This window comes from Anguilla anguilla, chromosome 12, assembly GCF_013347855.1.
Source record: "Anguilla anguilla isolate fAngAng1 chromosome 12, fAngAng1.pri, whole genome shotgun sequence".
Taxonomy (NCBI): Eukaryota; Metazoa; Chordata; class Actinopteri; order Anguilliformes; family Anguillidae; genus Anguilla; species Anguilla anguilla.
Window position 1 is genome coordinate 14,430,257 of NC_049212.1, and position 27,623 is coordinate 14,457,879.

Sequence of the window (27,623 nt, forward strand, 5' to 3'; positions counted from 1 at the left end):
TGTGCAGCGGTGGAGGAAGCAATCAATGAAACAGCACAGATCTCTGACATACAGACTCATTCACTGTGTAACTGAGCATGGCTCCTTCTAAAGATACGGCAGTACCCTTGTTACCACTAGGTGGTGATAAGACTAGCAGAGTGAATGCATTCTTGGCCTGACATTAAGCGTTGACCTGAACCAGAGTTGTTTGATTTAGCATCCTAGTTCATACTCTCCAATCAAAAGTAAATATGCGCATAATACTTGTTAACAAATGTGGCGTGTAGGCCTACCACATATCAACATTACTAGATTTATAGTTTCAAAGTTTGTATTGCCAGGCACTGAGTTTACGGTGAATATTTAGATTTAAGATCATACATTATGGAGAGGATAAATTCCCGCAAACGCAATACCGAACGGATTTGTGGTTTTACTAGCGAAGAGAATCCGAAAGAGGACTTCGCAGCAGAGACTTGACTGGAACCCCATGATGCCCGGTATATGCAAGCGAGGAGGTGAGAGAATGCTTTCTGGCCTTTGAATAGGCTTTGTGTGACAGCCAGAGGTCCTTGTCTGTATGTGCTCTTTGACCCAGATATGATCTAATGGACAGGAAAGAGCCTGGACAATAGCGTAGTGAATAGGGTAGTAGTCTTCTCCAAATCCCGTTGATTGTGTTCGATGTCCAGCCATGCCTGCTGGCTAATCAAGCCTAAAAAATTTTTTTTTTAAACCCTGTCCCTGAACAGTAAGGCTGCTCACTGACTAGCGAAAAAACGCGGCAGCTTACCTTGATGTTAAAGAGAACATTTATTTCCGTAGTGTAGGAATGTTGCTTTAATTTAGAGCGATTTGTTGTAATGTTATATTGTTTTCTTTGAACGGTTTGTGCTTTAGATGTGTGGGTGTTTGTTTATGGTTTGATGTGTTGGATGCCATTTAAAGCTGCGCAAGAATGTTGCTTTTTGCAGATAATGATGGGTAGCAAGGAGATGGCACGGATAATTTAAGATGAAATGCAGAGTAGACTACTTCACAGCTGATATAAACAATCAATACACTCTCACATCGTCTTTGTAAGTGTAGTTTACAGAGAAACAAAGTTTGGCATTTACTTTCTCTTGCGGTATATAATCGCATATGAGCATAAGTCTTACTTAAGGATCACAGCGTGATTGTATGCGCGTAAATAAATTATAATAGTGGATAGACTACAAAATTGTAGCAATACGTGGATTTATTGAGAATCACCGCTTTGAGCATGATGGTTCCCTCACCACCACTCAGAGATACACACAAGCGATGTCGCCCCCTTGTGCGAAATGAATTTTTCTTAATTGCAGAATGCTGAGTGAATTTGCAATCATTTTCAATTATTAATCTTTAGATCGGAAATGAAAGGAATAAATACCTGTTCGCCTAAAATACTGTTGTGTCCACGTGTTGGCACAATTGAATCGTTGGGAAGGGAAATTCTAAAAACAATGATAAGAACGTTTTACTGAAATTATTTAGTGTGTACATTGAATTGAAAAAGGAAGCCTGCCTTGCAGTTGTGTCAATAAAGATTAGAAAAGGAATACGAAATACGTCCATCATGATGTGAATTTGTTTTTATTGTTGCACACATTTAAAATAACAATACATGAATTGATAATCAAACATTTCCCCCGCTTCAAGTTCGTTCATTTACTCCTTCAGCAACTTGAGGTCACAAACCGGCAGTACACTGATGCAATGCACTAATCCCTGTAGATGACTTTGCCCTCTAGTGGACATGCTTAAAACTGTTGACAAGCAGCTTCGTAGACTTTTTAAAATTTATTTAACCTGATTTTAACCAGGCAGAGTCTGGTCACTTAAGAAGACATTTCTTATTTACAAAGGACCACCTGACAAGAGGCAAACGTCTTGGGGTGGGGGGGCATATATGAAAACAGAAAAAAACTGTATCTAACTACAATAAAAAGATGAGCAGGTAAAGTCAACAGAACAAACAACACAACAAAAAATTATAAGGTGATAGTGGGAGGGGAAAAAGGTTAGATAATATAACCTTATAATAATATGTAATATAATTCTATGCCAGAGATAACAATTATGTTACTTATGAGGATAAGAAGCAGCTGCATATAGCAGTTAGAATGTCCATCACTGAGTTCTTCAAAGTAGATAGGGAGAAAAATTTGTCCATTTTAAGTGTTTTTTTGCTGTTCATTCCAGTCATAGGGGGCAGACAATTGAAATGAGGTGCGACTAAGGGAGCTATATTCTCGGGGGACTGTTAGGAGCATACAGTATGTGTGGAGGTCAAGCTAAGAAGGGCTCTGTAAATGAGAGTGAACCAATGAAGTGTATATCTGTGTAATGAAGGCCAGTCTATGGAGGAGTGCAGGGTGCAATGGTGGGTTTTATAAGGTCCATTATTGGCAAATTGGATGGCAGAGTTGTACAGGGCATCAGGGTAATTCAGGGCACCTTAACAAGCAGATCTATACACACCATCTCCATAATCCATTAGGGGTAGGATGGTCATTTGGACCATTGTCAGTTTGGCAAAGTAAGTGAAAGATGAACGGTTATGGTAATAGTCGAAAGCTCTCTTGAGGGTGGAACTCTATCGTGATCTACAACCTTTCAGGAGTGTGCGTACATGCGCGTGTGGCGATGGTGTGTGTGTGTGCATGCGCACGTGTGTGTAGTTGGAGAGGATTTCATTTCATTTCATTTCAGTCATCACACACCCCAGGCGAAAGCCTTTTACTGTGGGAATGCTGGCATCAGTGGACTATGGTAGACCAATCAAGGTGGTAATAATTTCTCAGTGAGAAGGGGACTGACCAATGAGGTCAGCGTGACACATATGAGTGGTCGGGCATTCCTGCAGTCTCATCCTTGCTACGAGGGCTTTTATTGTTACTTCAGTTAATATCTTGTGTCTTTGCCGTTGTTGCCGCTTTACAAAATGCATACTGTACATAATACTGCTCTGAGAGGTTTTCACCTGTTTCAAGAAGCTTCAGTGTCACAGGCACAGACTTGCAACACAATATAATCAAGAAAAGACAAGTAGTCCGACTTGCTTTGAAAGAGAAATTTTGAGCATTTGTGCGCAAACACAATGAATCTGGTAAATAAATACCAATAAACTCCCCTTGAATGGAAAAAAAGCTGAAATTCAGACATTATGAAAAGGCTGTGCAAATTCCTTCTTATTCATCATACAACCTACCTCGTCTGTCTGGCTGCGAATGTGAACGGGAGCGTTTGGATATCCGCTTTGTAAATTATTGGGTTTCTGCCTTCATTTGGCCTTGGAGTGTGAAAGAAATCCATCGCAGTGAACGCTGAAAGCGTGAAAAATGCAAAAAATGTTGCTTACTGTGTGAAACATTTTCCCCCTTCAGTTAGGTAAAACTAAACCGGTAATTCTGTGTGCCAGTTGGCAATGATTCTGTAATGACATGAACGGGTATAGTAGTGCTGACAGAGAAAAGGCTTCAAGAACTTTGTACTGACTGTAGCAAACATGTTGTAGGCTGCAGGCGTTTCTGAACCAGTCATAAGATGTGGCTGTCCACAGTAAAACAGCACACCTGATTCAATTCAGGGGCTCACTGCTAACATGATAGCAGCACTCACATTTGGGAGTCATACCTTGCTGTCTTAGCACGTTTTAAAATACAGTGCTGACTGCAGTCTTCTGTCAGTATTTAAAGCAGTTAAATCTCATCCTTAATGTGCACATCCATTTAAAACCTTCAATCCATCATATGGTTCACGCAGGGGAATGGCTGGTGATAGGCCCCAGCTGGGAATGATGTTTCAAGTGTGGTGAACACATTGCCTGTATCAGTGAACACCTAATGAACATCAGTGACTGTTACGTGCCATGTTTTTCTTTTGTGTGGACTTCCCTGCCTTCACCTGTCAGTCACCATCCACCAAGTCCCACCTTCACCAAGCCCCACCCTCCGTGTCAATTCTGGACAGCCAATCATAACTCGCCACATCTACTATAAAAACCCCACCTGTTTGTAACAATGGATGTCTGACTGGTTGCTCTGTGTTATGTCTTTGACTATGTATGTTAAACACCCATTTGAACTTGTCTTGTTTTATGTACACTTCCAAGGCTTGGGACAGGTAAGACTGGGGGCTCCTGTACATATGCCCGTAGGCTATGTTATGTATAGATTCACTAGTCCTTAGGGGTGATTGCCAACCAATTGTGTTTCAGTCTGCTAGTTAGAGTAGATAGGCCTTTTGTTTGTGTACTTGATACACTAGATTAGTTTACTCTCTGGTTTAGCTAGCTTGTTTTTTTTGTTCTTTTGGCAACATCCAGCGTCCGTTGACCCTGGTAGTGTGTGTCTGGGTTGTTATATGTCTGGTAGTTTGTTGCACCGTTTTGTTTATCACAGTAAACACCCGTGCACTGAGTTGCTGCTTTGTCTGTGTTTTTTTTGTTGTTACCATACCTACAGTATTAACATCTCCCGGCCATTTAACATCAAGTTACATACCCCATGCACCCCTAGACCCATGGGGTCGTAACATATTTGGGGGCTCGTCCGGGATTGCTGAATTGTGTAACAAAAAAAATTAACTGTGAAGATAACATTGTGTGTACAGTGGTGCAGTATTAGGACAATGACTTCGTTTGATGTCAATGACTTTCTGAGCAGTCTGTCAGATGATGCACTGGATCTGTGCCGTAAGATTGACCTGCTGAAAATTGCAGAGCACGTGGGTCTTGTGGTGTCTGCTGCTCTCCGGAAGAGAGAGATTAAGTCGCGGGTAAGGGAGAGGCTGGTGGAACTCAAAATTCTTGCCTCGCCTGTGGCTGTTTGTCCGCTTGTCCAGCCTGACATGTCGCCTACTGGGCCTGTTGCGAGTCCACAGTCGCCTCGGGGCGCTGGTGGTTCTGCTGTGGTAGGAGTGAAAGAGGAGATTCCTCCAACTACCCCTCCACCTACATTGCCCAGGTTTGAGGCGTACTCGCCGAGTTCTTGTGGGTCGGGTAGTAATGCCCGGCTAAAGATTCGTCTCGCCCGGTTGAAGTTCGAGGCTGAGGAGAAGGCTCGTAAGGCAGATACTGAGGCACGAGAGGGCACGAAAACAGGAACAGGAATTTCAGTTAGCTATGCGTAAGCTGGAATTGGAGACAGAGGTTAAGATGCGGCAGCTGGAGTTACAAAATGCTACAGAGCAAAATTCCACTGTGGTTACCCCAGGTACCTCCCCACCGCTTGGTTTTGCTGGCTATGATGTCAGGAGACATGTGGCATTACCCTCTTTCAGGGAGACTGAGGTAGATGCCTATTTCAGCACTTTTGAACGTTTGGCAGCAGCTCTTAACTGGCCCAAAGAAATTTGGACAACCTTGCTGCAGTGTAAACTAATTGGAAAAGCACAAGATGTAATGGCTACACTAACTCTTGAGGATAGCATGAACTATGATGTGGTAAAAGCGGCTATTCTTCGTGTATATGAGTTGGTCCCGGAGGCCTATCGACAGAAATTTAGAAATCAAAAGAAAACCTCCGCCCAATCGTTCGTAGAGTTTGCCAGAGAAAAGGGAACTCTGTTTGACAAATGGTGTGCTGCGAGTAAAGTTGATAATTATGACTCTCTGCGTGAATTAATTTTGATAGAAGAGTTTAAAAATTGTGTTCCGGAACGTGTTGTAGTTTACTTAAACGAACAAAAAGTGATGTCTTTGTCTGAAGCTGCGATATTTGCGGATGAGTTTGCACTCACTCATAAGACTGTGTTTGGTTCCACCCAAGGAGCTAAGTCTGTTGCTTCCCGCAGTGCAAAAGACAACGAATCTCCAAAAGATTCCAAAATGTCACCCCCACGGTCTAAAGAGGAACGTGAATGTTTCTACTGCCATAAGGTAGGGCATGTTATTGCTAACTGTTTCACTTTGAAAAAGAAAACCGCTGCCTCAGCTAAGCCTACAGGCTTTGTTAGAATTGTTCCTCGAAACACTCAGTGTTTAAACGGTCCTGAAAGCAAACCTGAAGGTTTTGAGCCGTTTATTTTTGAAGGTTTTGTTTCCCTTTCCGGTGATCCGACTGAGCAAAAACCGGTGCGGATTTTAAGAGACACGGGAGCTTCACAATCCTTCGTGTTAGCCGACGTGATAGCCGTATCGGACGTGACCTATAGTGGTGCTAATGTGGTAATTCAGGGCATTGATATGGCCTTGGTTACCGTTCCCTTACACAAAGTACATGTTCAGACTGATTTAGTCACGGGTTATTTTAATGTGGCTGTACGGTCCGCTTTACCTGTACCAGGCGTGGACTTCATTATGGGCAATGATCTTGCCGGAGGTAAAGTGCGTCCAGTACTCGAAGTTTTAAATAACCCCGTATCATGTCCCATCTCTGACATGTCTAGATCACTTCCCGGTGTTTTCCCTGCTTGCGTGCTCACTCGAGCTCAATCAAAGAAATGGGGTGAGGAAGTTGATTTATCAGAATCTGTTTTAGCGTCCACTTTTACTGAGGATAGTCATCTCACCAAACCGGAAGTACCACGTGTAAAGCCGGAGGTAGGTACAGAGGTTGAACCTCAAGATTTTTGTGAAAAAGAGGAATCTCTTACCTTATCTCTAGAGTTTGCCTCAGATAAATTGCCTGTCACTCGCGAACAACTTGTTGCTGCTCAGGAAAATGATCCGTCTTTGCGTAAGTGTTTTGAGATGGTGGTTAAACCTGTTGTGATGAAAGAAAAGTCGACTGCTTATTTTATAGATGATGGGTTGTTAATGAGGAAGTGGTCGTCTTCATTAATTAAGGGAGCCGAATGGGGTGTGGTTTTTCAAATTGTGGTACCTGGCATGTATCGACCACAGGTGTTAGCGTTGGCACATGAAAATCCATGGTCTGGTCATTTGGGAATTTCCAAGACGTACAATCGCGTGTTAAAGAATTTCTTTTGGCCAGGACTTAAAAGTGCTGTGGTAAAACACTGTCGGTCTTGTCACATTTGTCAGGTCACGGGAAAACCTAATCAGGTTGTTCCACCAGCCCCGCTCTGTCCAATTCCAGTACTTGGTGAACCATTTCAGCATGTAATTGTTGATTGCGTGGGTCCGCTTCCTAAGGCAAAGTCTGGTCAACAGTTTCTGCTCACTATAATGTGTATCGCGACTAGATTTCCGGAAGCTATTGCATTGCGCACCATCACTACCAAGAACGTCATTAAAGCACTGACTAAGTTCTTTTCTATATTTGGATTCCCTAAAATTATCCAAACGGATCAGGGTTCTAATTTTGTCTCGAAACAGTTTAAACAATTTGTGCAGTCTCTAGCTATTAAGCATCAGATCGCAAGTGCTTACCACCCTGAGAGCCAGGGGGCACTAGAGCGTTGGCATCAGACTCTCAAATCGGCTCTCCGCAAATATTGTTTGGAGACTGGAAATTGTTGGGAAGAAGGGTTGCCATACATTCTGTTCGCTTTACGAGAAGCGGTACAGGAATCGTTAGGGTTCAGCCCTGCTGAACTAGTGTTTGGGCATACTGTTCGGGGTCCTTTAAAAGTTTTAAAGGATCAGTTCATATATGACTCGGATATAAAGCCTAATGTGTTGGATTACGTTAGTCAGGTCCGAGAGAAATTGCATCATGCCTGTTCCCTTGCTAAAGAATCGCTCTCTGTGTGTCAGAATAAAATGAAGCGTCGTTTTGATTGGAAGGCTGTTGATCGCAATTTCAAACCTGGTGATCAGGTCCTAGTTTTGCTACCGATTGCTGGATCTGCCTTGTCTGCTCGTTTTTCTGGTCCCTATACTGTGGAAGAAAAACTGAGTGAAAGCAATTACGTAATTCAAACACTCGATCGTAAGCGTCAGTCACGCGTGTGCCATATTAATATGCTTAAGGAATATAATTCTAGGACGACACTTCAGTCAGAGGATGTGAAGAAAGTTCTGCCTGTGTCACGAGTTTCTAGCATTAGCCCTGTACTTAGTAACCCCAGTTTTAATTGTACAGACGATGAGGATGGCCTCGTGCTTCGGAACGCCCCTCAGCAGTGTGCTAGACTCACCAATTCGGAGACTTTGTTAGAATTGTCGTCCCACCTTGCTCACTTATCAGATGTTCAAAGGTCTGATATTGTTAATTTAATACATGAGTTTCCAAATCTTTTTGGTGATACTCCCTCGCAGACTACCGTAACACATCATGACATTGATGTGAACGGTGCCGCCCCTATTAGACAACACCCATATCGGGTTAATAGTACAAAACGTGAGGCTATGAGACGGGAAGTGCAATACCTGCTAGAAAATAACTTGGCTAAGCCCAGTGCTAGTCCATGGAGCTCGCCTTGTATTCTTGTGCCGAAACCTGATGGAACGTCACGTTTCTGCACTGACTTTCGAAAAGTCAATGCGGTTACGGTGCCAGACTCCTATCCCCTACCGAGAATGGAGGACTGCATCGATAACATTGGTGCCGCTAAATTTGTCACTAAACTTGACTTGCTGAAGGGGTATTGGCAAGTGCCGTTGACTCCTCGCGCGTCTGAGATTTCAGCGTTTGTTACCCCCGATAACTTCCTCCAATATAATGTTTTAGCCTTCGGCCTTAGAAACGCTCCCGCCACGTTTCAGCGTCTAGTGAATACCGTACTTATGGGTATTTCGGATTGTTATGCCTATTTAGATGACTTGGTTATTAGGTCAGATAATTGGGCCGACCATGTTTCCGTACTGCGTTGTGTGTTTGAGAGGTTGGCCAAAGCAACGCTAACTCTGAATCTCGCCAAATGTGAGTTTGGCAAAGCGACAGTAACATACCTGGGAAAGCAAGTGGGTCATGGCCAAGTTCGGCCATTGGAAGCAAAGGTTGCTGCCATTGCTGGTTTCCCTGCGCCTACTAGTAGGCGTGAGTTACGCCGTTTCCTCGGGATGGCAGGATATTATCGGAGTTTTTGTAGGAACTTCTCGGTTGTTGTGGCACCCTTAACGAGTGCGCTTAGTATTAGGAAACCTTTTGTGTGGACCTCAGACTGCCAAATAGCTTTTGAGGCTGTTAAGCTTTTGCTATGCAGTGCGCCTGTACTCGCGGCTCCAGACCTTGCGCAACCGTTTAAGTTAGAGGTTGATGCAAGCGCTCTAGGAGCTGGTGCGGTACTGCTACAAGAAGATAAAGATGGAATTGATCACCCCGTCTGCTTCTTCTCCCGAAAATTTAATAAACACCAAATAAACTACAGCACCATCGAAAAGGAAGCACTAGCGTTGTTATTAGCCTTGCAGTTCTTCGAGGTGTACATTGGCTCGAGTTCTACCCCTGTCGAGGTCTTTACAGACCATAATCCATTAGTGTTTTTATCGCGAATGTACAATCAGAACCAGCGCCTTATGCGTTGGTCGCTGATTCTACAGGCATATAATTTAAATATTCGCCATATTAAAGGGACTGACAATGTACTGGCTGATACATTGTCTCGTAGTTTTGAATAAAAACATTTGAATAAATTTTGTGTGTAATAGTGCGGTAACACCACTATGTGTTAAAAATAAAAATTTCATGTCAGGTATTGAATTGTGTATAGGTAAGGGGAAATTGGCACAATGTGTGTACGCCTGTAATTATGTAGGCTACTTTGGTATTTTAGAATGAAGTGGTGTATAAGATTACCATGTGTGTTAACTATAAATAAATAAATGTGTTAAGTTAGTTCTTAAGGGGGGAAGTGTTACGTGCCATGTTTTTCTTTTGTGTGGACTTCCCTGCCTTCACCTGTCAGTCACCATCCACCAAGTCCCACCTTCACCAAGCCCCACCCTCCGTGTCAATTCTGGACAGCCAATCATAACTCGCCACATCTACTATAAAAACCCCACCTGTTTGTAACAATGGATGTCTGACTGGTTGCTCTGTGTTATGTCTTTGACTATGTATGTTAAACACCCATTTGAACTTGTCTTGTTTTATGTACACTTCCAAGGCTTGGGACAGGTAAGACTGGGGGCTCCTGTACATATGCCCGTAGGCTATGTTATGTATAGATTCACTAGTCCTTAGGGGTGATTGCCAACCAATTGTGTTTCAGTCTGCTAGTTAGAGTAGATAGGCCTTTTGTTTGTGTACTTGATACACTAGATTAGTTTACTCTCTGGTTTAGCTAGCTTGTTTTTTTTGTTCTTTTGGCAACATCCAGCGTCCGTTGACCCTGGTAGTGTGTGTCTGGGTTGTTATATGTCTGGTAGTTTGTTGCACCGTTTTGTTTATCACAGTAAACACCCGTGCACTGAGTTGCTGCTTTGTCTGTGTTTTTTTTGTTGTTACCATACCTACAGTATTAACATCTCCCGGCCATTTAACATCAAGTTACATACCCCATGCACCCCTAGACCCATGGGGTCGTAACAGTGACTTCCCTTTACTCCTCAGAAAGTGAATGATTTACAGCTGGGTTTAAATTGACTGCCTCTAGTGCAGGGAATAATGCTTTCGAAAGGTTACCCCTCGACCTCCCACACTTTGCAATCACAAACTGTGCCTCTCTGGCCACTGACGTACAATCAGCACCCAAGAAAAGAAAACTGCAAGTGCCACGGAAATTGAAGAACGCTATCCTCGATCAGAATAGAGGCATATCACTCACTAATAACGATAATGTAGTCTTTGGGCACACATCACAAAGCTGGGAGGACCTAATGCTGCCCTAACCTGAAGCACAGTGGTAGATATAAATCCACTCTCTGGAAGCACAAAGCCAATTACTGCAGGGGAATCACGGCATTTTAAAATAAAATGGAAAGGCTCTGTGTCACAAATTAATATAAGTGCAGACAGATGCTTGTATTATACGTTAAAAGTGGGAGAAAAAGTAATTGTGAAGTAACTGCCCGCAGGTATGTCCACGGCAAATAAAGTTAATAAAAGGACAGGATAATTTGTAATTACGTAACGTGAAATTTTACTTCAGTAAAGCAGTAAAAGTCATACACAACCAGGCCACAAACAGAAGCTTCTGTTGGTCTTTATTCACCATGGTAACACCACGGTTGTTGTAGTGCTTTGGGGACAGAGGAACGCTGATTTTGGTCTCCTCAGATAACAGGCACTCAGTGTCAGTCGCTGTGTACTGTACGCCTCGGCAAATTGCGAGACTGGAATTTCATAGCTGAGATAGCAGCAGATCATATCCCTCTCAACGCGGCCCTAATGCCTTTTATACCCCGGCCAACGGCAGAAAACAATGCCTCGCACGAAGCTAAAACAAATGAAAATTTAATTTATCGCTCGTGTCCCTCTCCTCCTACCCATCCGCCCGGGTTCTGGCTCTCTAGATTAACCTGAAAGATGGCGGTGTCGAGGAATGGTAGCGTAATGAGCATCCTATCTCAAAACAACAATTTCTGGAACAGCTGTTTCGGTAAGAGGCACTTTGATGCCATTTGAATACATCCATATTGAGTTGGACTAAGTTACACAAAAATGCAATCTAACACGACGTGCTGCGTTGAAAACAGGAATGATGAAAGTGAAGCTTTCTCAGAAGCAGGTACATTATTTTTAGTTTAGCACAACGTGATAATGCCGAGAAGTCTACATTGATTTGTCTGGAATTTCTTTGGCTCTGTTCACTACATGACAGTTAGTACAACATCAGTTCAGTACATCAGTATCTTTTTGAATTGCACATTTCAGGAAAGCAACATAACCCGCCAAATGGCCAGACCAAAAACAAAACAAATTTTTTATAGAAAAACTGTATACCCCTGCTCTGAACACAAACAAAGCACAATATTCACAATTTATTTACTAGCACATTGGGAGGATTATGCATTTTACAAAGTCAATAATACATGTATTAAACAACAGTGGAGCCATTGTGTTGTTATTTTGTTATACGGCTGCGCTCACTTCATGAATACTTCCTGTCTCATCTACAGTGATGTCACTGTTCTGTTCCAAGCTGTTTTGGCCCAGCCACAGCAGCTGAATAGGGTGCAGGTGTTAGGTGGGGTCAGAAGGTATCGTCCTGCATCACAGAAGCGTGTTTAGACACAGCTGGCCCTGTCGCGGGGGTGGCGGCGAAGGGGGCGGGGCCTCAGGCGTACTGCCAGACCGACCACAGGGTGCCGAGCGTGAAGCTGTAGGCCAGCATGGCCGCCAGGTAGACGCGGAAGAGGAGGACGTCCAGCACGTATCCCACCTGCAGCCACTCCCGGGCGATTTCCCGGTACTGCTCCCGCCTCTCCAGGAAGCGCCGGATCGAGCCGACCTCCTGCAGGACGCTCTCCAAGACCGCCACGCTGTCCTTGACCGCCGGGACCGGCCCTGACCCCAGCCCCGCCCCCTTCTCCACGTCCCTCCCGCTCTCGCTGCCGTGGTGATTACACCTGTCTGTCAAGCACAAGAGGACCGATACAGAGCACATAATCTTTGGCGAAGAACACAATATTGCCAGAATAATTGGCAGTAGGAAGTGCTGTACATTAAAACCATTGTAACCTCAGAGAGGGAATAAGGGTCCTACCGGTGTGTGCGCTGCTCTCGTTGGTGCTGACGGGGTCGGGCGGGCGGGGCGGCACGGGGCCGAACTTGCGGCGCTTCCGGATGCAGAGCAGGGCGGTGGCCCGCTGGAGCACCAGGCGCTTGACCCAGTCGGGCACGTGCGGCTGCAGGTCCTGCTTGTGCACCAGCCGCACGATCAGCACCGTCTCCGTCAGGCTGATCACCAGCAGGGCCATGCACACCACGAAGTACACGCCTGCCAGCCAAACGGGAGAGGGACCAGCTTACACCTCTCTTCTTTCAAAGCTCTTAAGAGGCTCTATGTCCAGTCCTGGAGAGCCGCAGTGCCTGCTTGGTTTTGTGATTGCCTTATAATCAGCAGCCAATTTGGGCCTTGGAAACAAGGCGTGCAGACTCTTTAGCCAATCGGTGACTTAATTTAAGTACTTAAGTACCACAGCAGCCCTTATCAGTGTTCTCTCTGGCACTACCTGTACCTGCTGCTGCTACATTTCCCAAACTTCAGTACCGACAATCCCACCAACTGAAACCCTCCCTCCCTGGGCCAACTGCTGTCACCACTGGCACAGTCAGGAGTAAATTCCCGTGGGTGTATCCACACTCTGGGCCCTGGTGTCTGGGCAGTGTAAGTCAGTGGGCAGCCCCTGTTAACCTGCATGTTGGAAGTTCTGTCTACGGTAGGGAGACACTGTTTTTGGCGGGAGCTTCAGTAACACACTGGACTGCGACATATTCTGTGTGAGGCGGAGTGCGCGGTTTTCGCCCCGCGGCGGCTCACCGATGAGGGGCGTCCCGATGGCGGTGGCCGGCAGGGTGTCGGAGACGATGATGAGGAACACGGAGTACCCCAGGAGCAGGGTGATTTTGAAGGACACCCTCTCCCCGCTGTCGGGAGGCAGGTAGAAGCCCACGATGTCCATCACCATGAGGAAGACGCTGGGCAGCAGCAGGCTGACCGTGTAGAAGAGCGGCCGCCGGCGGATCACCAGCTGAGAGGATAACGGACGCGTCAGCCGCGCTCGCTGGGGATGGGGGGGGGCGTTAGCGCTAGTGCGCCAGCATGCGGGGGGGGGAGGGGAAGAGCGCGCTCACGTGGAACTTCATCTCGGCGTAGTGGTCCTGGTCGTCGATGCTGAAGGAGTTGTACTGGGAGAGGATGTGCAGGAGCTCCCACTCGCCCTGGTTCATGAAGACGTTCTTGTCGTACATCACTTGCTCCGCGGTCCTGATCAGCGAGATGTTGATGTCATTAACTGTGAGACGAGAGACGGAGAAATGTTCTGTTGCATTTTCTTTGTCTTTCCTTTAAATAAAAACTTACATAAAAAAAAGAACATACATGCGCTTGAATGAGTTACGTGTTTCAGAGTTTATGGCTAATCAAATAAGTGTCTTGATGAAATATTGTAAGTACACAGTAATTGTATTGAATCTTGAAGCCCATTCCAATTGCATATCATTTAATTCTCTAGTAGATGTCATCAATGGAAAATGGACTACATTTGCATATCTAAGTGGCCATTATTAAAATGGAGTGTACTGCAATATGCAAGCATGGATTCATTTTTTTTTTAATTTTAGAAAACATACAAAATATGTTCATTACATTCGGCAGACGCTCTTATCCAGATCGACTTTTTAAATTTACATTTACATTGAATCCATTTATACAGCTGGATATATACTGAAGCAATGCAGGTTAAGTACCTTGCTTAAGGGTACAACAGCAGTGTCCTACCCAGGAATTGAACTTGTGACCTTACAAGACCAGTTCCTTATCCCATGCATACATATGCACCACATAGTTTCATTAGATGTTTAATTGCAGTGTGTCTATTCCATTTCTGTACGTGTGAACAATAAGCTGCTACAGTAAGTGCAGATGTGTCCAGGAGCACGTGTCTTGTTCCCAGCAAGCTCTGATATACAGAATTAGAAGACCTTCAGTATGTGCAAAACCAACAACGTGACGAATGATTGGTTATGGTATTTGTTTTGCACCAGTCATTGGTTGTGCTATCAGTTTTGCTTGCGCTAAAAGGTTTGACCCTAAGTGTTTGGCTGCTGAAAGCCCAGTTAGAGGCATCTTACTGGTGTGCAGCCAGCTCTGGAAGGTGAGGCTGCAGTTCTGGACGTCGAAGGGGAAGTTGTAGATGTTGAGGCTGCAGGCCGTCACCACCTGGATGGGCCTGTAGTTCTGCACGAGGCCGTCGTATCGCACGTACACAAACGGAATCACAGGAGACTTCCCCACGTCCACACTACAGGAATTACAGAGGGAGAGAGGCAGGAACACGAGCATGCTCATGTCTGTGGTGAACACACTATTACTATGTTTAGATCAATCAAATTTGTATCTGTATGTGCATTAACATGCATATCTTGCATTTTGTGTGTGTCTGTGTGTGTGCGCACGCATGCACACGCATACAGAATGCAAACCTTTGCTGCAGAAGCTCTACTGTGCACAGTACTGGTGTAAATCATGCACATGTGTTCTTTAGATACTTCACTCACAACTCATTGATGAGTATATCTGGTATCCAGATGGAAGCAGTGGGGACGGAGACCTGTGTGATGTCATCGAAGTCAGCAGGGTTCCATTGGAGGAACTCGTCCAGCCATTGCTTTAGTTTTGATCATCAATCATAGCGGGAGAGAAAAAAAAATAAAATAAAAAATAAAGTCAATTTCTTTTACTGTGGTGAAGATATGACAGCACATTCATGTTCCTTGGAGGAATTTCATTTCAGAAAAGGCAGGCTTTTTTTCCCTCTCCCTCTCCATCTGGAAAGCACTTTATCTCTGACTGATGTGTAATCTAATGATTGCCTGGAAGTGGCCGTGAATGGAGGCTGTGAGACAGCATAAAGTAGATACCCGCTGTGTAAATTTGATCTGCCACAGAAATGCTATACCGACGCCGTACAGCACAGAAATGTGTGTACGCTCTGGGCTGCTTACCTGCCTGTACCATATGTATGTAGTCAGAACTTGATTCTTCTCATCCTGCATTGCAAAAGAATAAAAACTGCTCAGTATTACATGCATAACTATCACTGTTACAGTATATACTTTAGAGTGCCACGTTTCTATTGCAATTATTGCAAGTATAGCATGTGAGGGTGCATCTTAATGATATGTGTATACATTTGCATGTGTAGGGTGTGTGTGTGTGTGTGTATGTATGTGCATGCCTCTTAAATCAGTTCTGAGTAGGTTTTATGGACATATACAAAAGTAAAGCATGAAATATCATATTTCAGTTGCTATGACTGTAAGAAGATATAAATTTATCATTATTAGCATACATACCACGCTAAGAATGGCATACACCATTAGGTCAATGGACACGGTGGTCGCTTTCCGCCAGTCTCGCACGGGACGCACGCCCTTACGGTACCCGTCACTCAAATAGTCCGACAGACGGATCAAGGTCGCGTTGGAGAACCGACCCGGGTTGCTTTTCTTCACTGAGACACATAAACACATCAGCGTTTTTCTCCCGCTTATGATTATCTTCACAATTGATCATTTACGCCCGTGACATTTTCAGCTTGTATTGCATTTTCCACTCAAGCGCGCACTTAGAGTGAACCCGAGGCGTTGTCAGCAGGTTACCATGAAAATAATTTCTGTAACATCTATTTAATTGGAACTTTAAATTCATTTTCGATTTTATGATATCATTTGAAAATCATCCTTGGCGACAGCGTTTACTTGTCAGTGCTGGCAGTTCAGCAGTTAAGCAGGCTTAGTTTATAATGAAAGGAAGAGTTTTAATTACTTGACCTGACTGTCTTTTTGTTTTGTCTTTTCTCCCTGGTGCTGTTTAATGTACCAGCCCAAGATATGAGACCAGGAAACGTACAGTTTAATATAGTTCAAAGTATACATTCACACTTTTCTGCAAAACCTGTTGTGGTTAGTGAGTCTTGCCTGAAAACTTTAGACAAAATATTTTTAAATGTTGATGAGAACCGAAGAAAACTCTGCATCCACAACGTCCCAGTAAAGGCCATTGACTTTTCGTGTGTGTCAGGACCGATTGAACAAATCAGATACATTGTCAAATACTTTTGGACTTACCGAAACTGTAAATTCAATTCACAAAGTAATTAGAGCTAATCAGAAAGTATTGCTAAGTGATACGGGTAAGCCAAAGCGTTAATAATTGTAAGGAGAACAACGCTTAATTGGCGTTGGTCGATGAACTAAATAAATCATGTATTATCTTTACATTTTACTGAACATACAAAGAACATTCCCTTGCTTTTAGATGAAGCCTAGGGTAACCATATGTTGTATTTCAAAAAAGATAACGGGGGCGTTATGAACTTACAAAGATCTGTTTGTTTATACATATATGTCTGTTTATGGTCGGTAGCCTATGCATAATAACTAATACAGAAAGTAACTCCGCGAAGGATTTAGCGGTAACAGTCTGGTAACAGATTAAATATGAAAATACGTCACTGCAACTTCAAAGAGGACAACAACTAAGTTTAAAAAAATAAGTTTAAATAAATATTTAAATACGATCTAATTCATAAATACAATTGGAAATAATCGTAACATAAATGGGATACGATCAAATATCTGAAAATACAAATACAAAGGAACTAAAATATAACTATATTTTCCACTTTGTCATCAAAAATGACTAAATATTCGTTTTAAATGTACCTGAATTGCAGTATCCTGAACAGACTCGCTGAGTGCCTAGCAGAATCCCACTGAGCGCTGTCCAAAGTGCTGAAAATCTCATTTTGGCTGATGACTTTCCGACTTCCGAGCGCGTACACTTCTCCAGCTCCTTAAACCGTCCACTCAGTGCGCTCTGCTTACGGTAATGTCAGTTTAGTAATCCTCTCTTCTTTTGCTCTTTGTCTCAGGCCGACAGAGGTTCCGCCACAATAGACGCATGAAAAAAATGTGTGTTTTCAGATCAGAAAGCCGTTACGTGTCCTTTGTTTTTTAGTAGACAGTGTCATCCCGGAGCGATTGATAGACGTTTTGTCCAACGAGGAAAGGTTGTCCGTTACAGGCGCATAACAGGAACTTATAAAAACTAACACATTATGTCCATGTTTCATTTGAATTTGGAAAAACAGTGTTAACCCTGTTAATGTATTCTGTGTACAATATGTTTCATACGGAACAAGTTATGTAACAAGTGAATAAAAATAAAAAGCAAATAAAGCAGTATTTCATTAAGACATATTATTATTAAAATTATTAAATGATGGCTCATCTTAAAATATTTTCTTCATTAAATAATTTCAGTATGTAGTTATTTCTGTCAAAATGTATCAATGTAATATATGTATCAGGGTTAAATTTAGCTTGAAATTGTGAACTCAAAATTAGACAAAAAAATGTTTTTTTTTTATTTTTTATTATTACAAAAGTAAAATTACTTTTGTGTAATTTCAAAGTGACCAGTCATAGTAGTGTCAACTAAGCACCTTACGTTGCATCAGATTCATGTTGGATTGTTTTATCATTATAACCATATCCCATGGTCACATTACAATAGCAATGCTGATCTTTTGTAAACTACCATATTGAATGAAGACCAACAACAGGAGGGGATCATCTGTCTGCAAATTTTAAGAAATCATATCATTCACTATACAGTATGAATTAGAATCTCAGTTCTGATTTCATCAAAGCCACCAGCTGTAATGTTCTGTCTGCTGTGGATGAGTGGCAGCTGCAAATGCAGCTCATCATCTCTCACAACTAATCTGTGGTCCGAGTAAATGGGCCTACAGTTATATATCTTTGACATGCAGGGATACTTCATTATCTTAATTGTATTAGAAGCTGAGGCTGCCCACCCAGTAGAATGATCATTACAGATCTAAAATGAAAATTGGAGACACAATACACCAGTCTGGCGCCTGTCAATGAATGAAGTTGTGAAGAATGTGTACGGTATGTCCTATTTAAGAGTGGAGATTGGCTATTTGACTCTTTGCTACAGCAACATATGTCTTACAATATCAGAGCAGTTTGAGGCTGAAGAATAACATATCGTTTGAAGGAGGAATGATGAATTTTCAAAACTAGTTTGAAATATCTACAGCATTTGTGTTTACTTCTGTGGCAAACCAAAGTGTAACCCAATTTGAATTGAGAGCATGGCCTTACAGTCAAAGTAATCAAATTAAATGAAAAGCTAACATGGAGACAAACATCCGCTATCCTATTACACAAATGAACCCTAAAGAGATTTAGCTCATCCTGAATGTTTAATTACATCTTTTTTAATTGTATCCCTGATAGTAACCCATACACCATACAGGCTATGCCTGTGAGTATATTTGGAGATTGCATCAAGAAGAGGGAGTCAGCTAACTCCATTAAGAGCAACTGAGTGCATGTGGTCTAGGACAGTGGTGGTTTTGTCCTGTTTGTAAAACAACTTGTAATACGGGCAGATTTTGAAAATTAAAGCTATCGTTTCATGTAAAACACGGGTGGTCATTTTCTAGTTCTCTCTGTCTTTTAAAAGGAGGGAAATTGTCAGGTCTGTACATGAATTTGGAAGTTTTCATAATTTTTGAACACTAAAGAGAGATACTTTTTTTATTATAACAACATTTTACATTACATTACATTACAGGCATTTAGCAGACGCTCTTATCCAGAGCGACTTACACAACTTTTTTACATAGCACTTTACATTGTATCCATTTATACAGCTGGATATATACTGAAGCAATGCAGGTTAAGTACCTTGCTCAAGGGTACAACGGCAGTGTCCTTACCCGGGAATCGAACCTGCGACCTTTCGGTTACAAGCCCAGTTCCTTACCCACTGTGCCACACTCCGTCCCTTTTAATGAATGCATTTTATTTTTGGGATTTCAGTTGACTTTGTTGAAATATTTACCTTTTTCCTATTTTCATTTTTTAAAATCTTTTTTTTCCATTTTGCTAGAGACAGAAACTGTTTTCTCAAAAAATAATGTGCAGCATGTTTAAATGAATAAACAAACAGTTGGTCCTGCACTGTATTTATTTCATCGGTTATATTTGCATTTGTAACTCATTTGGAAGACATTTTTGCTTAAAAATGTGCTGAAAAGGACATTCTGCTATATAACAAATGCAAGTAACAATATTAAAATTTCTGTTGATGGTTTTTCTTTTAGGAAGATGCCCTCGAACAGAAACCAATTTTTACTTGTGCACATACAGTCTGAAAGACTATTTTATTTCTATCTGACTATATCCTTAAGTAAATTATGCACTTTGGTACCTCACATTTAAGGTTGTGGCACTGACAGATATGACTGAGTATTTTAAATTGGATAGAAGAGAGCATTAGTCATGGAGAAAGAATGAAAGAATTCAATCTCTGTAGGGTCTGAAAAAACTTTCATTTAAATTAAATTAAAATAAATAATAAAATTGGAACCACCGCATGGGGCTGAACATGTCCAGTTCCACCCTGATTTGCAATATTCAATATTCAATGTTCAATAACCACATTCATGCACCAACCCGATTCAGGACATCCGTGATTCTCCTCCGAAGCACATGGTGGCGCCAGTCTGCTTCTTTTCACACCGCAAACTGCAGCTAAGCTCGCAGTCGGAGGAAGGCCTTTCATATTCAGCTTTGAAGTCCACTGGTGCCCGATTGACCAATGGGGGTCGCTAGAGAGCCATTAAATGCGGACCCCTAACTTCGACTGCACCCTCCTATACCCTGGGATAGAATCCCCAACTGTGCATCGCTCTCTGAAGCTACTGGCCACTGTCAGTACTGGTATTCAAACTCAATCTGAGACCGTCTGCAATCAATCTGAGACTACGGGGCTTATCCTTGCACCACAGTATGGTGCCTTAACAGAATGAACCACCCAGCAGCCCATGAAATTTTTTTTAAAAGAGGCTAATGAGGTAACAACAATATTGTATGCCAAGTGCCATCAGTAGAATAAGATAAAGGATAAATTTCACTCTGATATCTGGAAGTATTTTTTTCCCCTCGTTGTTGTTGATGTGCAGAACAGCTGGCTGGATCATATGGTAGATCAGCGGTGGACACTGTGGACAGCAGGAACCATGATGAGCCTAGACGGACTGAATGGTCTGACCTCATCATCCTTATGTTCTTATGTAGCGTGTGACCCGGGGCCAGATTGTTGACTGACCCTGACCGCGGCATCATCGAGAGGCGTGTCCTTCTGTCCACACCCGGACTGCAGGTCGTCAGGGCACACGGGTAAATCGCTGGCAAGATGTACAACAGCCTGCCTTATACTGCACTGCAAAACACACGCTTTTAACCACCATCAACTGCTGCAGGAGAGATACTGCGTTTCCTGCCGTTAAGGATATACAAGAGCACCAAAACAGAGGTACCGCTTCTGTTGGGTGTGCATGTATGTGTGTGGTATGTGGTGTGGGTGTGTGTGTGTGTGTGTGTGTGTGTGTGTGTGTGTGTGTGTGTGTGTGTGGGTGTGTGAGTGTGTGAGTGTGTGAGTATGTGAGTGTGTGTGCGTGTGTATGTATGTGTGCGTGCATGCGTGCGTGTGTGTGTCTGAGAGTGAGAGAGGGAGAAGGAGAGAGAGAGATGTACATTGGTATGCAGCATGAGAGAGAGAGAGAATCCAATATAGCCTATAGGTTTATGGGCTATATTGTATTCTTGAATGAGGTACTTAACATGAATTGCTTCAATAAAATTAAAATTTTAAAGTTTCTCTGTTGCTTTAAAGCATCTGTTTAAATGACTAAACACGTAAAAAAAAATATATATATATATTTGTTTGTGCAAATGTTTTTATGTAAACTTTTGAATTCCCGCTTGACAGATTTAGAACTACTGTTATTTGTATGCATGTGATAGTAATGTGTTTATATTATTCATATAAATGGAAAGATGCCTTTTGGAATTTAATGGGTGTTAAATGAAGCAGGGCATGGGGGCTTTTGAATGTGTGTTTATTTGTATTTCATTGCATCATTGCTTTGGATTGTAGTAATGGTAATTTCTACAATCAGTAACTCTGTCGTACCACAGCTATTTGAGTTTCATTCTACTTTCCTAAGGTTCCACGGTATTACATGTACGTACCATGTCAGCAAAATCATCAAGATTAGCTTGTTCACCAATGGGAAGTTATGTAATTTGTCATGTCAGAATGACGGCATGGTGTGAAATAGAATTGTAAGTGCTGGCAGGGTTATTCCGTTAATTCTGTGAGAGATCATTACCCGTGCTCTGGTAATATCATAATCTCCTCAAATCCAGCACCATGTGCCACTGAATTACAGATTAGGTTAGAAATACAAGTGTAATCTCCCGGATGTAATTAGAAATGCATAGCACTGCAGAGCGGCTGTGATCATATCACAGGAAATGAGACCGCAGTCATTGAGATGATGCCGGAGGGGGGAGGGGCTTATCATTATAATTAATGTGGTACCCACGGCGATTAAAGGGGCACTTGTATTAATCTGTAATTTGTTTAGTCATTAGGCCCGTGAAAGGTGTGTGTGTGTGTGTGTGTGTGAGTGTATGTGTCTGTCTGTGTGTGTGTCAGTGTATGTGTGTGTGCGTGTGTGAGTGTGTGCAAGAGAGAGAGAGAGAGAGAGTTTGAGAAATGTCTCTATTTAGACACAATTCCCCTGAAACTCATATACTTTTTTCTTTTACTTTTTGTGCTGTTCTTAAACAAGTACTTTTAGAAAATGCACATAAAATAAATTCTACAACAAAGATAAAAAAAGCTCTGGCGCTCTTTGAGCTGTTGAATAACCTGTCATCAACCAAATATTATGATACACAATGTTTTTCAGGCACATTATCCTTAACTCTGACAACTGAATATTGGTTGCTGTTTTATTTATTTATTTTTTGGCTATTTATTTATTGATTTTTTTTTAAATAAAAAAAAAGTATTCTTGCATTTTTTTGATTCATTTATATATTTTTTTTAAAAGTTGAAAGACACAAATAAATGAATTCACGCCCGTGTCCTGATCTGCTGATCTAGTATTGCACCAGCTGTCAGGTCCCCTGAGGAAGATATTTGAATGAGATGAGTGCTATGTTCTCTCCGTATTCCACTGATTGTTCATTGTCTTCTCCTGGGCATTCCACCTCATCTCTCTCACTGCATTACACTCAACCAATCACATGATGGATGGTTGATTGATGGGACACGCTGTTGGCCTCTGTGGTTTGAGCTTTGGTGTCTTTTCTAGAGCCACCCTGTGCCACCGCCATTTTGATTTCTCATTTTCTCCCAAGGTGCTGGGGGTTTGGAGGCTTTGCGGTCCTGTTTTTTTCTCCCAGCCCTGTAGAGGACCCCCCAGCCATGATGTCCACAGAGGTCCACAACCGTGCGGCCTTGCAGGAGGCCCAGAGCAGGAGGCAGCAGCTCCGCCGGAACTCAGTGCCCCCGGTCCGCACCCTCAGAGCCAAACACCTCCTGGCCTACCTGCCCGGACCTGCCCAACACTCACCCCACCCGTACATGGAGAAGGTGCCATGTTCATCCATCTCATACTAACAACAGAAAGTAGGATCCTGTGTGAAAAAAAAAAACCTTGAACAGTGATTCAATATTGAAAAAATTTGAATCTGCAGTATTTTTATAGCCTTATGAATAATACCATTTAGATGTCATGATGGCAGTGTAGTGTGGAAGTGATTTTGGAAATGAGCTTGTAACCAGCATGGCTTTTACTAAGAAAATGTGCCTAGTTGACTGGAATTCATGGTTAATTGGGTGACACAATTGATATATTGTATATGTACAATAACATTCAAACAATAATAGTTGCGGCAGGGGCAATATAGTTCATAGTGGGACAGCTCCTCCATAAATAAGGTATCAGTTAATGTTGAACTGTATGAATAGATTCCATACATGCACTGTAAGCCTTTTTTTTTTAATTAACTGAAATGCCTTGATTCCAGGCTGAATCCAAAGTGGTTACCAAGGCAGCAGCACCACCCTGTTTGTGGGAAGCCCCTGCTGCCCATGAAAATGGTAGTTCCCGCGAAACCTCCCCTCCTCAGCCACGACCTCCGACCCCTCAGCAGCAGGAAGAGCTCTGTGAGGTCAGCGCCGGGGCGTGTCCGGGGAAGTCGCGGCGCTACCGCAAGCGGCTCAGCTCCCGGTGGCGCCTCTCTGGCGCCCCCCGTGGCGAGTGCAGACCAGACGGGAAGGCGCCGTCCATCTTCTCCTTTTCCAGGCCCCTCGGGGCCCGCCACGGCCGCCCGCGGGGGCAGCGGTACGTGGAGGCGCTCGTGGGCAGCGGGAGCCGCCACCTCGGCCCCGAGGGGGAGCAGCGGCAGCGCTACGTCACCAAGGACGGAAAGTGCCGGGTCAACCTGGGCGCCATCGACGGGCGCGCCCGCTTCCTGTCCGACGTCTTCACCACCCTGGTGGACCTGCGGTGCCGCTGGTTCCTGCTGGTCTTCACCGTCTGCTACGTCGCCACCTGGGTGGCCTTCGCCCAGATCTACTTCCTGGACGCCTGGCTGCGGGGCGACCTGGCGCACGCCGGGGACCCCGCCTGGGCGCCCTGCTACCAGAACGTGGACGGGTTCCTCTCCGCCCTCCTCCTGTCCGTCGAGAGCCAGATGACCATCGGCTACGGCCACAGGATGGTGACGGCCGGCTGCGCGGAGGGGGCGGCGCTGCTCATGGCCCAGTCCATCGTGGGCTCCGTCATCGACGTGCTCATGATGGGCTGCATGTTCGTCAAGATCTCGCGGCCGCAGAAGCGGGCGCAGACGCTGGTCTTCTCCCGCCGCTGCGTGGTGTCCCAGCGCGACGGGCGCCTCTGCCTCATGTTCCGCGTGGGCGACCTGCGGGAGAGCCACATGGTCGACGCCAAGATCCGCGCCCGGCTCGTCAGGTCCCGGCTCACCGAGGAGGGCGAGTTCGTCCCGCTGGAGCAGTCCGAGATCAACCTGGGCTTCGACACGGGCGCCGACCGCCTCTTCCTGGTGGAGCCCCAGACCATCACGCACGTCATCGACAGGGCCAGCCCCTTCTGGGAGACCAGCGCCGAGACTCTGAAGAGGGACAGGCTGGAGGTCATCGTCATCCTGGAGGGCATAGTGGAAGCATCAGGTGTGTGGATGCAGGTGTAGCAGGACAACAAGGCCAGGTCGCTAACATGACCAATATGGCCACTAACATGACCAATATGGTCGCTAACATGACCAATATGGTCGCTAACATGACCAGTATGGTCGCTAACATGACCAATATGGCCGCAAACATGACCAGTATGGTCGCTAACATGACCAGTATGGTCGCTAACATGACAAATATGGCCGCTAACATGACCAGTATAGTTAAAAAATGAATTCTTTGAAAGCCAAGCTTTATAGTCGTTTATAGATGCTGTAATTTTCCTCCAAGTAGGTTTGATATATTATTTTAGGGGTGTACAGTATCTCAGGGTATTCAGTCTTGTAACTGGAGAGTGGACCTGGTCTCATGCCCTTTGGGCTAGTGGGGTAATGGCTGACCAGGCTACACAGTACAGGAAGGAAAAATAATAGACCCATGGGAAAGAAAGATAAAGCTAAGATTGATTAGTTGTATTTCTTACTGCTGAATACAGCACTTTAAATATCGCAATCCTTGATTTCAAAATTGAGAAGACAATCATTTTCATAAAATGTGTTCATTTCATAAAGGTAACTTTTTTAGGTTTTCTTGAGTGTCATGACTTGAATTTTGGAGGCCACATATATTGATCCGGCGTGATTTGGACTGTAGCATTTTTTAAATGAGGTTATGCATAATACGTGATCTTATTGATCATTTAATTTATTTTACCGTCATAGGCATGACTTGTCAGGCCAGGACCTCGTACACAGAAGATGAGATTTTGTGGGGACATCGCTTTGAGTCCTGCATGACCAAGGAGAAGGGGGCTTTCCAGGTTGATTACAGCACCTTCGACAAGACTTTCCCTGTCAAGACCTGGTCCCACAGCGCTAAGGAGATGCAGGAGAGGAGAAGGAGCGAGAGGTCAGATCTCAGCTCCTACTGGAACATTGTCTCTGACGCCCACCCATCCGAGACTAGCGAGCAGCTCTGGACTGAGGAAAGAGCTGGAGCTAGCGCAGATATCCACAGCAGGGACTCTAAGGCCTGTGACGTGTATGCCAGAGTATGAGTGCATGCTTAAATATGAATCATAAACACCTTCGAAATTTCACATCACACATTATTTTTCCTGAGGCTAGTTCTGTTTTATGAATGTTACATTAGATTAGTTTTTATTAGTTTAAATTGATTCTTGCATGATACAAGCTGCTACATAACCAGCTTAATTACAATTGCCGTCTTTCCCTCATGAATGTGTTTCTACCCAGTTGCACATTCGATTACTAACTAAACACTAGCTGAAAATGTGATGTTTTGAGGTCATGTCTGTTGGTTTTTTAATTGTAAATTTGAGTGCTCATTTTCCCTCCACCAGTAGCGGGTACCCCTGCATATATTGACCACACAGACACCTCTTTTTTGCAAGTTTAAGCTTTCTGGATCTGCATGCTTTCTGAACCCCACCAACATGACCCAGCCATTATGGGCCAATATGTGAAATTTATCTGGGATTAGTGTTCATGGGCATAATGTGTCTTTACACCAAACTTTGTGCACACTGGCCTGAACTTCACAAACTCCTGTCCCATAAATTAAGCTGCAATCCTCCAAATTAGTTCTGCTTTTCCATTTCTAAGATTCACAGGGACAGCCACTGAGGTCAAAACTGAATGGCCAATTGCTACTCAGAATAGCGTGCGTGTGAGGGGGGGGTGAGAACGTGGGCCGGGGGATTTTCTCGGATTAGCTCACAGCAGAAAGATTTCAGGAATGTCTCCGCACATTTATCATCCCTCACCTGGACCCTCACCTGGTCCCTCTTCACCTGGGTAATCCCCTGCCGTACAGTACATGCACTGCCATGCTCACACTGTGCGGAGGGAGAGAGACTCATCTCCGAATCAAAGGCTTGTCTCAGAAAGCAGACAGCTGGAGTTACCTGGCAGGCATTGCCATACCCATGATCCCCTTCTCACTGTGGGCTGTATGGAGTCATTTTTGTACATAACACCACTATTTAAAAATGCTGATCCCAATTTTCATCACATTTTTAATAGGATAATTTGATGGTCATTCTATACACCGAATGGAAAATTTAATATATTTTTTTGTTTTGTTAATATGTACATTTAACATAAAATTGTGATGCACTTATATTTATTCATCAAATATTGGCTTAAATATTTTATATGTTATTATTGCCTCTACTTATCCATAACCATACAGTGTGATCATATTTGATTTTATTTATAAAGATTTAATTGTTAAATGCATTATGATCATATTTGATTTTATTTTATTTTAACGTAAAAGGTAAAAAGGTACTTAAAAAGCATAGAAATACAATGTACAGGTGTAAGAAACCCCATGGGTCTTATTTGAGACCTCTCCATTCAACAGTTCACAGCTTGACATAATCAGATAGATACATTTATGTTTCCATAACTTCTGTAAAATCCTCTATGATACTTGCATTTTTTTATTGTATTCATGTACACACAACCAGTGCACTGTTATATGGTGCAATAACAGCATTTATTTAACCAGATGAGAAAATAGATCTGGAAAACAAAATCCACATTAAAGTAGCCTATACTGCAACAGCACAGACAACTGCTTACAGAATTATTCAGGCACTGAAAAGAATAACCAGTTAAACTTAAAATTCACCACATTCAATCATATTATTCCATTGGTGCAAAAACTCTTCAGTGAAGAAGTTCAGTAAAAGCTGCGTAGCGACTAAAAGAGCTAAAATAATATTTTGTCTTTTTCTGGACATTATATAATAATCATCAGTATTTCAGCAGTCTCACCAATTTCACAGATAAGAAAACAAATGTCATAAAAATAATTAATTCCATTTTTTGTTACTAAGGAAGAAGAGCATGCTGAGCACGTCTGTCAGCGCTTGATCAGAAAAATGTTTATTTAGTTCTTTCAGTCCTCAGATTAGCAGCAACATACCTTTTGATTTGTAATTACTTGGATTGAGTGATGTGAGACTTTTCAACAAT

The 27,623-nt window shown here is 43.3% G+C and overlaps 2 protein-coding genes across 2 annotated transcripts; one reads left to right on the forward strand and one right to left on the reverse strand.

Annotated features, from left to right (window-relative positions):
- Nucleotides 1–27: 27 nt before the first annotated feature.
- On the forward strand, nt 28–26,679 carry LOC118208964 (G protein-activated inward rectifier potassium channel 3-like). The gene is made up of 4 exons (XM_035383983.1): nt 28–500; nt 22,824–23,013; nt 23,451–24,615; nt 25,341–26,679. The coding sequence occupies exons 1-4, from the start codon at nt 487–489 to the stop codon at nt 25,673–25,675; spliced, it is 1,704 nt and encodes a 567-aa protein (XP_035239874.1). The 5' UTR covers nt 28–486; the 3' UTR covers nt 25,676–26,679.
- Nucleotides 11,596–17,337, reverse strand: LOC118208963 (5-hydroxytryptamine receptor 3A-like). Its single transcript, XM_035383982.1, has 9 exons — nt 17,190–17,337; nt 15,819–15,976; nt 15,468–15,512; nt 15,021–15,130; nt 14,595–14,764; nt 13,596–13,756; nt 13,282–13,492; nt 12,505–12,738; nt 11,596–12,371 (listed from the first exon to the last, which is right to left on the reverse strand). The coding sequence occupies exons 1-9, from the start codon at nt 17,269–17,271 to the stop codon at nt 12,076–12,078; spliced, it is 1,467 nt and encodes a 488-aa protein (XP_035239873.1). The 5' UTR covers nt 17,272–17,337; the 3' UTR covers nt 11,596–12,075.
- Nucleotides 26,680–27,623: the final 944 nt, after the last annotated feature.